General features: G+C 43.2%; 1 protein-coding gene across 1 annotated transcript in view; it reads left to right on the top strand.

Annotated features, from left to right (window-relative positions):
* Positions 1-2,124: 2,124 nt before the first annotated feature.
* Positions 2,125-14,261, top strand: part of EBF2 (EBF transcription factor 2) — a 132,934-nt gene continuing 120,797 nt past the window's right edge. Inside the window, exon 1 of the mRNA XM_086865684.1 lies at positions 2,125-2,215. Coding sequence (XP_086721810.1) covers positions 2,205-2,215 — 11 coding nt within the window. The 5' untranslated portion in view covers positions 2,125-2,204. The remainder of the gene's footprint in view (positions 2,216-14,261) is intronic.

Genomic DNA, 14,261 nt, shown 5'->3' with positions numbered 1-14,261 from the left:
ACAACTTTCAGAACTTTATAATTAAACTATTGTCAAAATGAGAGTTTATGTGAGATTTATTTTTGTTGTGTTTTTGTTTTTTTTTTCTGCAGGTAGGAGCCCCAAAATAATTCAAATGAAAATTGAAATAGGAACCCCTCTCACCCCCCAATTCTGAAATTTGTTTGGGATCCCTTCAAGGAGAAGCCCTGGACTTGGTTGGGTCTCTCTCATTTGTGTGTTCACTCTGTGGAATTTGGTGTCATCCAGGAACACTTCCAACACTTCAGAGCAGCTCAGGGTATTTGTCCTTGAGGGTGAACATTTGGAGTGGGTGCAGTGGCAGCTGTGGCAGGAGGTTTGAAGTGAGATTTCACAAATCCTGGATAATTTCTGTTCCAGGTCTCCATTGCCAGTGTGGTTTGTAGAACAGGGAATGTCTTCAGCCTTCTCTACAAGCAATGGTTTATACTTTTACATTTTCCTCCTTATTTTTGGAGGTGAAATCAGCCAGGAGAGGGGAGCAAAAGCATAAGTGGGTGAGGCAGCTGAGGGAGATGAGAGGCAGTTTCCTCAGGGACATTTCTGTACCAGTGTCCTAAAAAAGAGATGAGAAAGGGGAAGGAGGAATTTTGAATCACATGTACATTATGGAGCTGATAAAGCAGCTGAGGAAAATCAGCTTCTGGAGGCTTCTACTCCTCCTGTGTGGGTGGTGGGGGGACTCTGCCTTTGAAAATTACCTCGTAAATGAGCCTCTGTTTTGGGGTAACCCCCAGTTCTGCTTCTGAAAGTAAAAGCTGAGTTTATTGGTAATTACAGACCTGTTAATAACTATAAATTATCAACCCAGCTCATTATTGAGCCTTGTTTGGATGGAATTCCAGCCTTCCTACTGGATTTTAAAATTTATCCTCTAGGTTTGTCTGGCAGCCTGGTCTGGGTGACAGCACTATGGAAATAAAGGAATTATTTCCTAGAAGGTTTTTCTCACAAGGGAGATTCCTGTCGATGCTGGAGCATCATCCTGCTCATCTGGATTTCTCCTTAAAATCCTGCAGTAATGCTGCCACCTATGGAAGATTCCCCAGCCCCGACCTTTGCAATCTGCCCAATGCATTTACAGCTGTGAAAACAGGATCTGAGCGAGCTCCTCTGATTTTATCTGCTGATAAAACTCCTTATTTTCTACTGGATATTTCATCCTGACATGAAGAGGCTCAAATTCACTTCCTCCCAAATAAATTACTTTTGAAATTGAAATTGCTTCTGGAAATTGGCCCTTAAGAAAATATTTTTGCTTGACAGTGGCAACTCAAGGTCCCAATGCTAAATAGCATTTTAAGAGCTGTAAGAAAACCACAAAGAGCTGGGCAGAATTTCCAGCTCCCTTTTTTTAATTAATGATACAGCTGAGGAAGGTTTCAGGCAAAATTCCTTCTTCAGGGATATACTTTAACTTGCTGAGTGTATATAACATATTTTCTATGATGTACATGGTGAAAGTTCATGTGATATTGGGGCATTTTCTCTTAAATTTGTGCCATTTTGGGTGTCACAATAGAAACCCATCAGGAAATTTGCACATTAGGTCTGGGAGGAGGCCACGTTTTTGGAGTTAGGAGAAAGGGGAATGTGCTTGACCACTGCTGCAGGTTCTCCAGTCAAAAGCATTCTCCTGGCATTAGTGCCTCTTTCCTGGGACTCACAAGGCAAAGATGCTTAAAATGTTTGAGAAAAATTGAAATAAATGTTCATGAAATGCTGAAAATGTGATTTTTCTCTGCTGTGGAAAGCAGCCCTGAAGGCTTGAGGTAAAGCTCTGTCTGCAAATGCCTTTTCCTCTGAGCAAAGCACAGCTTTGACCATCACCCCCTGCCTTGCACATAGCCCTAGAACAGCAAATTTTAATTAAAAAGTGGTCAAAGTTTCCTATTTCTCTTCTTGGGGGGAAAAAAAGGGAAAGAGTAGGAAAAAAGGAAGGGGGAAATGAGCTTTAAAGGCTGTGGGGGGAGGATGAGAAAAGGTCCATCAGTGTGAGCTGTGTGTTTCCACACAGATGATGTGTGATGATGTGAAGAGCTGATGGCTGAGGGGCTGCAGAGCCTTCTAGAACTGGGTGGGGCAGCCCTGGCTCCTGAGGTCTTGAGTCCTCCTCTCTCAGACCACAACTCTGCTTGTCTGGGGTGGGGAAGGTGCTCTGGTGGAAAAACAACTGTTTGAGGATGTTCTCCAGGTAGGAGATGGTTTCATTTGCTGCAGTAGGGTGGTGGGGTGTGGTTGTGCCCTGTCTGTGGTGCTCAAAGTGGTTTTTTCCCTCTGGTTGTGGCTGGTTTGCAGCCTGCTGTGATTCTGCCCTGACGGTGCTTTTGAGCTTCTGGAAAGGTTTGGGAAGGGCTGGGCTGCCCCTTCTTTTCTGTAGAATGGCTTTTTAGCCTTCTTGTGGTGTTCTTGGGTTGTTTCCAGTTCAGTGGGCTTTACTGTAATTGGTAGAATGAAATGAAACAATGAGTAGTGAAACTTCTCCACGATGTTGGTGGGATGCCTTGAGATGAAGCACCAAGGCCTGTAGAAAGAGGAATTTATAGATATTCACAAGTGGTTTTGTTCTCTGCTTCTCTCCATAAAAATAACAAATAGAAGATGCTTTTGCTGTGGCATGAAATGTGGGGAGGAGTACTGGGAAGTCCAGGGGTAAATGAGGGTGTTGCTGTTGCTCCTTTCAGGAGGAAGGGATGAATTTTCAAATACTCAGGTGCTGCTTGTAAGACAAAGCTCAGTGATCACCAGCATGGCTCTTGTGTCATGATCTGGCACTCAGATGCTGCAGGTAAGACTGGAGACTTCCCTGTGTTTGTGATCACCTCCCCAAGATGTGGTTTTTCTTCCCCTCTGGAGTTTTGAAAACACATAGAAATACTAAAAATACAAGCATTTAGCAAAATTCAGACATGCTGTTATCTGTGTTGCATTTGATAAAGCATTTCCTGCTGACTCCTTGTTCTGCCAGCTCTTTACAATGCCTGTAAAGCAAGTTCAAACCCTGGACCATGAGATTACTTTTTTCTCCCATATATGTTTTTTGTACTAATAACTGCACAAGTGCCTGTTGGTGATGAGGCTCCTGTTGTGTTAAGTGTACTAAGAGTGCTGTAAAGAGGCTGTTGAGTTTGTAATTTAGATTAAGAGGTTTAAATATAACATGTGAATGTAGCAAATGCCAATGGGATTTAGGGGGAAGACTTTATGGGCTAAAACTTTCAAAGGAAACCCTAAGGAATAAGGTGCTCAAATGCCGATAGAAATTGCACCCTAGAGCTTGTCTGAGCAAGGAAAATGACAGGAACGACTCCATAACTGTTCCTAATCACTCCCAGAGCAGATGTTTCCAATCCAAAGATCCTGGTTTGTCTCGATCTGCTTTGCAGAAAACGAGAGCAGTTGTAAATGGCTGATTCTGTAATAAAGAGCCCTGGCCACCCTTCCCAGTGCAGTGTGGCCTCTGTTGTTTCACTGACAGAGCTCTGAAGCTGCTCCACTGAGATGTGATAGAAGCAGCAAGGCAAAGGGAGAGGAAAGGCAGTAGCTTTCAATGGTTTTGGAATGAGTTTGACTGTGATGTAAAACTCTCTGAGGTCCATGGCTGTTTGGCAAGTGTAAGTTGGAGTAATGGAACTACAAAATTAACTGGTAAAAGAAGTATAAAGCTGGCAAGGCGGTGGTTTTGTCCAAGAGTTGCAGTACAAACAGAGGACATAGTCCTCTGAGGAGGAGGATGCTGCAGGCTGGCAGTGTCCTGTTCTTGGCTCCCTGAATCAGTTCTGTGTCCAGCAGGGCAGGAAGAATTGCTGTTTGTGCTTTTGTGCCCTGGAGAGCAGCCTGGGCTTGCACCATACAGGATATCTTGTCAGTAGAAGATATCCAAAGTATTTTTGTATCTGTATGGCAGCTGCAGGTGGGCTTTATCTACTTAGAGTAGAAATGGATTTTGCAATAGTCATGGGGCCAAACATGAGAAGTTTGATATCCACGATTTTTCTGCCTGTCACCTGAAGATCTTTAGTCATACTGCAATGGCAAAACTCCTCAGCAAAACCTGGGATTGTTAATCCCCCATTTGATCTGTGTAGGCACTGAAAGCTGGAGCTCATCCAGAAGGGAATCTGCCTTTATGCAGAATTGCTCCGGTGTGTTCCAGAGCATATTCCTTCTGTATAGAGCATCCCTTCGAGCCTGTGCTGCTGCTTATGCTTGGGGGGACAAAAGCCTGGTGTGGAGGAAGGCTTTGATGTGCTGGGCTCTGTGGAACCTGGTTTACATTGAGGCCATCATGTCTCAAAAACTTTCCCTGTAGGGAAAAGTACAGTAGGGCTGTAAAATCGTGCCCTTGCTGCAGTGACCTGCAGGGAGAGTTACTATCCTAGAGAAAAGGTGGGTGGAAAGCCTGTTGGGATGGGATATGGTTCAGAAGAGAGGAATCTCTGCTGGAATAGCAGCACAAAAAAGGCCCTTTTCAGGGCTCACTGAGTGTAACTTTGTGTAGAGAACAGAAATTTATTTGTACTAACAATGGCTAAGTAATCATATATCATTAAATTCCATGAGTGCCACTCCACTGGGGCTGTTCAGCACTGGAGTTTGAGCAGAGCTCCCTCAAAAGAGGACAGCTTTAGGTTCAGTCCCTGTTGAGGACATGGGGATTGGAGCAGAGAGTTGCTGTGCAGACCACAAGGTGGTGGCATTGCCCAGGTAAATGGTGCATGAAATATAATGATTTTAGTATTTCTGTGTGTTTGAACTGCAGGTTTGTCATTTGTGCCAGCATTATTTTGGGAAAGGAAATCCCATTTTAAATGTTTGACTCTGTTGCATAATTAATCAGGAGCGTAAAATACTTTTCTTGATGCTGGGGACTTTTATTTTCTCTTAGAACATTTTCCTCTCCTGCTTTCCCCAACACTAAGCAATTTGAATAACATTTAGCTGTACTGCAAAGGGACTGAGTGCAGTTGTGCTCTGAAAGACAGCTCTGGGGAGTGGGAGAGTAGGGCTGAGTTCTTTTCTTCCTGTATTATTTCAGGCAAGTGGCTTAAATTTCATGGCCCCCTGTTTCTGATCTGTAAGTTGGGACTGTAGCTTTCCTCCTCCTGTTCTTCATGGCACGTGCAGGTGCTGTCTTGCTCACTAACCCCCCTCTCTTTTCTTGAGGATTTAAAGTGTAATCCTTGCAGAATCAAGAGGCACAGTGCCAAAACATCTTTAATTTGCTTGTTGTTGGTAAATTTTCACAAATGTGTTAGGGGTTCATCACTGGGAGCAGCTCATGCTGAGCCCAATTCCTGGACCTGTGCACTTGAAACATGAATAAGCCTCAACACTTCTGCCTTAATATTTTAAAAATCTGAGTTTTGTCTTTCTACCTGAATTTCCAGGCTCAGGCTGTAGGATGGGGATATTCTGCCCCTGTGGAAGTGCTCCCCACGTTTATGGTGCTACTGAGAGGGGTCAGTTTAGGTGTTGCTTCAGCTTTGCCTCCTTCTGTTATTCCCTTATCCATCCTTTCCCAAAATCATGGCCTCTTTAGGGCCTTCCCCCAGTGCTGTAGGAGCTGCTGCCTCATCAGCCTGTTTCCCATCACCTTGCAACTCTCCCCTTTCTCCTGCAGCATCTGTCAGTGCCTGAGGAGAAAGTTGCCTGACAAACACGTCAGACTTTGCAAAGTTTCAAACAAGATTGGTGATCTTCTCCCTTTCCTTTTCTAGGAATTCTCTAGATCTGAAGGTGAGTTTTGTGGTAGGATATGGGGGAAGTGTTGCTCAGAATTCATCTGCTTTGTTCTGAAAAGCTTTGAGCTGTGTTACACAGATTAAATCATGGAACTGTGATTTTATAACTTTTATGTTTGGCTTCTGACAGCTGAATGGACTTCTGCTTTTATACTAACTACTCTTCTGCACTCAACCTACAGACACATCCTTTTTAGCTCCTCTAACTTGTATTTCTTGAGTTGCACACAGATTCTGAACTCCTGGATATTTGGAGTTTCTGGATCACACTACACAGCCCAAGAGTTTAGTCTGGTGCTTGTGACAAAGGACAAGGCTGGGGTGTGTTGTGAAGTCAGAGATCAGGGATCCAAGTGCAGCTTTGCTATTGCTGAAACTGAGGGTGAAACTTCACCAGCCCTGATTCTCACCTGTTGTACCCATGAACAACAAATGTACCCAAGGTCCCAGGGACAGGAAGTCAGTGCAGCTGTTAAAACACCTTGGATGAGCAAATATTTAGTTCCTTTCTTACCAAATAATTAGGCCAGGTGTAAAGCAGGAGTTCTGCAAACTATTAAGGCTTGTAAGTACGTAATATGCAATATTAATGATATGTATGTAATATGTAAATCATATTTCCTGTTTTACTAACGGTGTGGAAGCAGAGACCTTCCAATCACTGAGAGAACATTTTATTAGTGGCTGAAGTTTTACCTGTAGTGGCAAGCTCAACTTTCTAATTCTGTGTTACAAATGCACATATGTTGTACACACACACCATCAACATGTAAGAGTGTGTAAGTGCAGGAAATTCAGGTTTTTAGATGATGCTGTTGATCCAAGTGAATGTCCTTGGCTCATTTAACCAATCCTTGGTGGAAAGGCAGAGGGTGTTGTGTTCCCAGCCCACGAGGATGCTCCCAAAACCAGATGTTTGTGTTTTGGCTGTCTTTGGTACTTCTTCAATGTTGTTATTTTGCAGGATACGTGGCAAACTTGCCACTAGTTGAGCCCTGGGGATGTGTTTGCATGTGGCCATGGATGGCATTGTCCCAGGATTCAGGAGCTCCTGAAATCCAATCCTGTCCCTGCCACTGACCTGCAGCAACTTTGACTTCCCCGTTTTCCCACTTTTTACAGGCCAGGAATGATCCAGCAGCATTAACTTACAGCAGATGCTGAGCAGAAGAGCTTGGTGTTCACTGAAATGGGGTTTGTCAGCTTGGGTCTGAATTATGAAGGAACAGCCCATTTGACTCTGACTGGATTATGTAATTTTATTGAAACCACAGTGGTCAACAAAACCAGGGAAAAATAATCAAGAAATGAGAACCTAAGGGAAAACAGGAAGAATTTAACTGTGTCAGTTCTCCCAAACTGGACTAGTCACTGAAGCAAACCTCTTTCTTTTATGGTTTGGAGATGTGAAATTAGAAGTGTTCCTTAATATGACTTATTAGTTAATACAAAGTATTTTGCTTGATTGGTAATGCTGATTATCCTGGCTGACAAAAGGAAAAAAAAAAGGAATAGCAGTGGAAATGGTAAAATGTGTTTTTTTGTTTTGAAATGCAGGTCGTTACTACTTGGCCAAATCTGCTTAAACTGAATGCTGTGCAGGACTAATAATGGCCAGAAAAATTCTGCTTTCTTACTTATTTCATCCTGTAGTCTTATTACTTCTCACACTCAAGTTCTCGTTGGAACACTTTACAAATTCCTATGAACAGTTTAACACTGGGGAGTTCTGGATTCTTGGTTTGAGCCTTCATGTGCTGTTTGGACAAAGGATGATAATAAAAGTAGGGATTTTTTCATTGGCTTCCCAACCTTTGTTCTTGTTTGGAGCCTTGGCAGCTGAATATGTGAATAATAACAATTTCCTTATCCTTTAGAAATATACATTAAAAATAATTTCTTCCTTTCTGTTTATTGGGTGATTTTTTTTAAAAAAAATGAAAATATAATATGTTTTCTCTTTGTTTTCTCACTGGAAACCAGTAAGGATGTAATTCCTTAATGGTCACTGTCCTAGGCTGGAGTAGGAAATGCTGGCTGTCTGTGGCAGCTGGCAGGGAGCCAAAGCAAAGTTTGGAGCTGTTTGATACCTGCCAAGGCCTTTTATTGCCTGTAGGCTCTGTCACCATGAATGTTATCCATATTCCACGCCAGGAAAAATCAGGTGCCACAAAGCATCCTGTAGGATGGCTTTCCCCTCCCGAGGCTGCACGTGCTGTGCTGCTCTCCTTCCCTGGGTGTGTCCCCCTGCCTGGTCACCTCGAGGTCAGCAGAGCAAATCTGGCCTCTGGGGGTGCCTGGATACGGCTCGGGGCAAAATCCAGTGCTGGGAGGTTTTATCCTGGAGTACAGCCCTGAGTGCCTCAAATTTTGTAGCTCAGATGTCAAATCTTGCACCCTCAGGTGCTTTCCAGGCTTGAGGCAGTGCCCATGTCCAGGGTTGTCACTGCTGTAGGGTGATGTCCTCTCCTGTCCTGTGGGACACTCTTGGACACTGCCTTGACCAAGCAGGAGTGAAGGGGAAAGTCCATGAACAGCATTCCTTTAGTTGCTTACTCATGATGTTGTGTCACCCAAAGTGTTCTGAGGTTGTGTTTTCTCCTCCTGGCTTCCCTGTCTGTTCCTCTGCTCCAGCCTCATTCCCCTTGTTATTTCTTCTAAAGTTTGGATTGTGAGCAGCGCAGCAAGGGAGCTTTATCTCATCTGGCTTAGACCTTGGGTACTAGGCTGGTATGAAAGCACAAAGTCAGTTGAAAGCACTGTAATTTGTGAAGTATCAGTGCAGGCAGAGAGCAGATAGAAAATCTTAAAGGCTTGTGACATATCTTAAAGATGCGTGACATGAATTCGACCAAGCAAGTTGCTCAGTCCATCCTTACCAATAGTGCCTGAACGTTTTTCTGATACTCACGTGCCTTGAGATGATGCTGAAGACAAAAAAATAACCTTGGCTGATTCCAAGTCCACAGGACATCAGTAACAACATAACAGATGAGCAAGTTCAGAGGGTTTCGGGCACCCTGAGCAGACACAGCTTTGTGGTCCACATGCATTCTTTGGCTTTAGGGAAGGAAAACACCCTCTGTTGTTTTCAAGAGCATGTGTTCAGAGCATCTGAAGGCTGGAATATGTTGAAGCATATGGCATATTATTTCCTTTCTTCCATTCACAGTCTGCAGCAAGATCAGTCCTGGTAAGAACAAGCTCCAGCTTTCATTTGAAGATATTTCTGTAGCCATTTCTGTCTAGCAAGCAGAGATTTCTCTTGAAATACAGAAATAGTATCAGACTATTTAGTAAAATAGACAATTTTTGCTCTCCTAACTGATGAAAATGTGATGCCTTACAAGCAGGCTGATCAAATCCTTTCAAGTATCAGAACCATTTAGATGTGAGACACTTTCAAAGCGTTGCTGTTTAGCCTGCTAAAATCAGTGATGAAAGAAACAGTTCAAATGGTAAATTGTAATTAAACACTGCAGAAGGCCTAAATCTCTGGGAAGATTTCTTACCTCCTGGAAGATAATGGTCAGACTAACCTAGATCCTGGTGACTTAAATTTTGAGCTTTTGGTTTTGGCATTTTTATTGGTTATGGGAGTTAAAGATGGAAAGATCATTGTCACATAAAAATCAGCTCCCCTGCTTTGGGTACAAACCTTCTCAGCATCAGAATCTGGCTGTGTAATTTGGCAGCTTTTGAAGTGCAATAGACTGAGGTAGAAATCCTGTTGGCTTTATGGAGTGAGGTGTGTTAATAGTTCTGTTCCACCAAATAACCTGAAGTTTATCTGTTTAATGTGCTTCAAAGAAGAGCTGAGCTGTCTCTCCAAGGTTCTAAAGCTCTAATTGTAGAATATTGGGCTTTTTACTGCCACTTTCTTGCCTTATGGAAAGAATGTAGGAATAGTCAGATTTGATTAGATTTTTTGTGTATTTTATTTTAGCTTCTATTACCAGATGCTTTAAAAGAAGGCACAGGAAACTTTTAAAGAGGCAGGTATTACGATTATTGACCGTCCAAGTGATTTTCCTAATCCTAATGTGCTCTGCTTTTCTATCAATGAAGGGAAAAACTGGCAAATTTGGAATTAGACACAATTTGCATAATCCTGCTTGTAGTTTGATATTCCTGTCACTCGAGAGTATTCTAGTTTATGTGTTAGGTTGTACTTCACAGGAGAACTGTGAAGTAGAGAAATCTGCAATTCTTACCTTTTTAAATTTAAAAGAAGGGTTTTTGTCTAGCGAGTTGCTTAAGGCTTGCTGACTTTTGAGCTGGCAAAGTGTCCCTGTGGCACCACTTGAGAGTGACTATTCATGTAATTAAAGTGAGACACCTGTTTAAGGCAGAGCTGCATTCAGTTGAGTCAAGAAATAAAAATCAGGCCCTCACTGTGCAGATGTTTGAGCACGAGGTTAAGCATGTCTGCATTGTCAAGTAATTCTTGTAAGACCACTTGAGTGACTAGAGTAGGTTAAGTGCCAGTGTAACAATGTTTGCAGTACTGGGGACCATTTTTATTTGGTTCAGACGTTAATGAATTAATTGAATTCTGATCTCCAGTGTGTCTGTGTTTATCCAGTTGCTTGTGGAGACTCCGTTTGACAGCTGGGGTTGGATCCTAAGCACACACCTGGAACTAGAAAGGCTGTGATAACCTAAACTCCTTCCTAGTGAATATTTCAGATAGTTTATATACAAAGACATATTGAAAAGTCGACTTTGATTGCTTTCCACAAAGTGCAAAATGAGGGAGAGGATCCCAGCACAAATATACACCCGCTTCAAGTATTTTTCCTGAGTGTGGTTGTTGCTTCAAACCTCCATGTGGTTACAAAAACAAACTTCAGCGCTACGACTCCTCAAATCTGCATTATAAAATAAAATGGAACACACACTCCCCATGGTAAAATATTATTTCCTAAAGTGTTCCAAAAACTATGCTAGGCAAAAGGCAGTAAAAGTATCTTTTAAAAGAAAAAAAAAAAAAAAAAAAGTTGGATATAAAATGTAGCAGATGTGTTTTTCTGTTCTAGTGAAAAGAAAAACACCTCCTTATTGGAATGAGCAGGAGACTCAGAAGTGGATCTGATGGATACAGTGTTTTCTCTCTTTTGGGAGAGATGAGGTGGGGAAGAAGTTATTAAATGTTTACTTATGCATTTGTGAGTTTGAAAGCATTCCTTTGTTCACTGCTTACAAGTGTGGTGGGTGGAATCTCTGTAGTTTGTGAGGGCTGTGAGCGTGGAGAGCTGCCTGCAGTAAATAGTGAGCGCATTTATGGTGCCACAGGGAAGGGGAGAGAGGCAGAGACCAGGTAGGGCTCACAATGCTGCAGCTATAAACCCCTGCTTCTGCTTTTACTGAGGCTGTGGGGGGGATCTGATGAGGATCTATTGTTTTATTCTTGGGGGCTCAACTTTTTGCAGCAATCAGATGGAGAGTTCTCTTCTGAGAAATGTGTTGATTGTATAAAACCAGGTCTAGAATAAATATAACCGATGGCACTGCAGCACTTCAGAGCCTGTTTTTGCACTTTTTGCAGTTAAGAACTCAAGTTGCTTTCAGGATTTAGTTGCACCCACCTGAACTGCTTTAAACCTCCCCAGTTAAAAACGTGTTAAGAAGGTTTATTTCCTTACCTATGTTTTAATTTTAGTTAAATCGAGAGTCTTGCAAATCGGGAATAGTCTAGCAGATTTTCTAGTCTGGCTGTGTACACAGTGCTCTGACTGCTCCCCCACGCTCCTCACTGCTGGTTTTTGTACATTTCTATCACAAGCAACCCCGTGGAAGTGGATATTTTGTTTATGCCGATGTTCGGCTCTTGAAAGTTATTTTCGGGGACTTTGTTTGTTGAATACCGTTACTATATTGCTAAAAGTGCAGTTGATGTGTGCTTGAAGGCGTGACTCTGAACCAGAAGCTGTTACCAGCTTAAGGAAACGTTTCTAAAAGGCACATTTCTTTTTCTGGTACAGGTGTGCTGGAAAAATGAACTTTCCAGTGAGATTAGTGGATAAAGAGGGAAATGTATTAGTTGTCCTTCTCCATTCTGACACTGATAATTTTAACCTACAATTCGTTCCCTTGAGGCACCTGAAGGTTGGTGAATTCTCACAAATGAATAGGAGCACGCATGAAATGTTTCCTTCCCAGTGTTGTCTTTAGGCTTAGTTCAACTTTTATTTTTTTTTCCTCTGACATTCTCCCCTTAAACGTGAGAAGAAACAATGGTAGTCGAAGGTTATGCTTTCAAATGGGTTAAATATTATCTTCTATTATTATCTTTATTATTATTATTATTATTATTATTATTATTATTATTATTATATTTATTATTATATTTATTATTATATTTATTATTATTATTATTATTATTATTATTATTATTATTATTATTATTATTATTATTATTATAATAAAATTATCTTGCTTCCTGCTGGGAGTCGCTGAGATGTGCCGAGGAGTGAAAGTTGAGTCCGGTGTATGAAACGACGCTGTTAAAAACCTGCTAACAAAGACGAGCATCTCTGTTTAAAAAATCTGCCTCACCTGTCATTTTAACCCCGGCATGTGGAAACGAGTGCGGCAGTCTGGAGGGGAATAACTCATCCTGCAGAAGGAAATGATCAGCACTCACCGAACCAGTTGCTTTCCACACCCCACCTCCCACCTCTCACCTCCCCCCCCCGCTTTCTCTTTTGGTCCGAGGAAGAAAATCTCTGGAAGCGATTGGCAGAGTGAAGGGATGGAGAGCGGGGGGGATCCGGGAGGGACCCCCCGAGCCCGGGGGATGCGGGGAGTGCCCGGCCCTCCCTTCCCCTCCCTCCGCCCGGAGAAGCGGGGGGTCTGAGCCGCTCCCTGCTCCTCTGGGCTCCGGAGCCCCTTCCCAAACCCTCGGCTCCGTTTGTGTCCCTAATTGTATTCACGGCACGGCGGATGCGCTGCTGGGGTCTCCCCTCGCTTTCCCGGGATCTGGAAGGTTTTTTGGGGTTTTTTTCCCCTCTCAGAGTTCCGCCGTGCTCTTTACCTGCCGAACTGCGGAAACCTCTAAAGTGCAAAAATCCAGATTTATCCGCGGTCGCTCCGGTATAAACGCCGCTTCTTTTAAATTTTTATTTTTTTCGGAGTGAATTTGCATCAGAAGAGTCTGAGCGATGGTCTTTTCGCTTGGTTTAAATACAGTTTGGGCTTGAAATGGGGAATCTAGAGCAGGAGTTTATCATTTCAGAAGTATTCAAGGACGGGAGGGATTTTGCAGCGTGTCTTAGAGGCGAGAAACTTGCTTGGGGGAGCAGATTGTGCCCCGAAAGCGCTCGCCCTGCCTGGAGCGGTGCAGCTCCCCCGGCGCCCCCGCAGTGCCCGGGGAGGGGGCACCCAGGGCCCCCGGGAGGGGACGATGCTCCCACATCTGTGCCTCGATTTCCGAATCCTGCTGGCAGCTGTGTGGGACGAAGGCAGCGCATCTCCCCTGACCTGCGGCTCTGCCCTCTGACCCCCGGAATCCCTAAAAGCGGGGGTCCCCCGGGGCCACCGCACACGGCTCCCCTTTGTTCCGAGAGGGGCTGGGTCGGAGCCGACCTTGCGGGGATAGGCTCGGCTTTATCTCCAGGGGAGATGGGCTCGGCTTTATCTCCAGGGGAGAAGGGCTCGGTTTATTAGGGAGCGTTCTCTCCCTGTAAACTCATCGGCCAAGGTTGCAGCGAGAGGGAATTCTGCCCCCTCCCCCGGTTTAGGAATAAACGTAGGAACGGTCGGACTGGCATTGCCAGAAATTATCTTACTACAAAGAGGAATTTATTTTATTCGAGGAAATGCACCCAAGCCTATTGCGAAATGGTAAAAAAAAGCCCAAAACCAGCAGTATAATATGCCTTACCATCGCCTGTATATTTGTCTTGTATGCTCTGGTTTCTCACTTTTTTTTTTTTTTTAGTATTTTTTTAACCTGTTTGGTTGGTTTGGGCTTTTTAATACAGAGAGATTGCCTCTCAGGGATGCTAAGATCTTATATTGAAATATTGGCCTCCGTCAAACTGCTGTTGCTTTTCTCTAACGTTAAAATAGCGCCAGCCTCGCCTTTTGCTAACCTGGCAAAATCACTTCCTGCATATTTATCAATTTGGGGAGGTGGGTTAGCATGGCAAATTTCCTTGAACAAAGATTGGGTGAGAGGTATTAGTTCATCCAATGCCATGTCTGTCACTTATGTAGACAGAATAAAGCTGAGTCCCGGCTTTGCCCTCAATCGTGCCTGAATTAAGGATACATTTTTATGAAAGTTTTATGGGAAGATTTTAATTTGAGATTCTTTTTGGAGAGAACTGTACGAAACTCCTCGAAAATAATCCAGAATTTAATAGATAGTCTTATTGAATCGCGGCTGAACGTGGATGGAAGGAGTTCGGATTTAATCTGAAATGGAAATTATAGTTCTATCCCGTTTAAAAAAAAATAAAACTAAGCAGGTTAAAGAGAGGAGCTGCACAT

Source organism: Cyanistes caeruleus, chromosome 29, assembly GCF_971803275.1.
Source record: "Cyanistes caeruleus chromosome 29, bCyaCae1.hap1.1, whole genome shotgun sequence".
Lineage (NCBI taxonomy): Eukaryota > Metazoa > Chordata > Aves > Passeriformes > Paridae > Cyanistes > Cyanistes caeruleus.
This window is presented reverse-complemented; position numbering and strand designations above follow the sequence as displayed.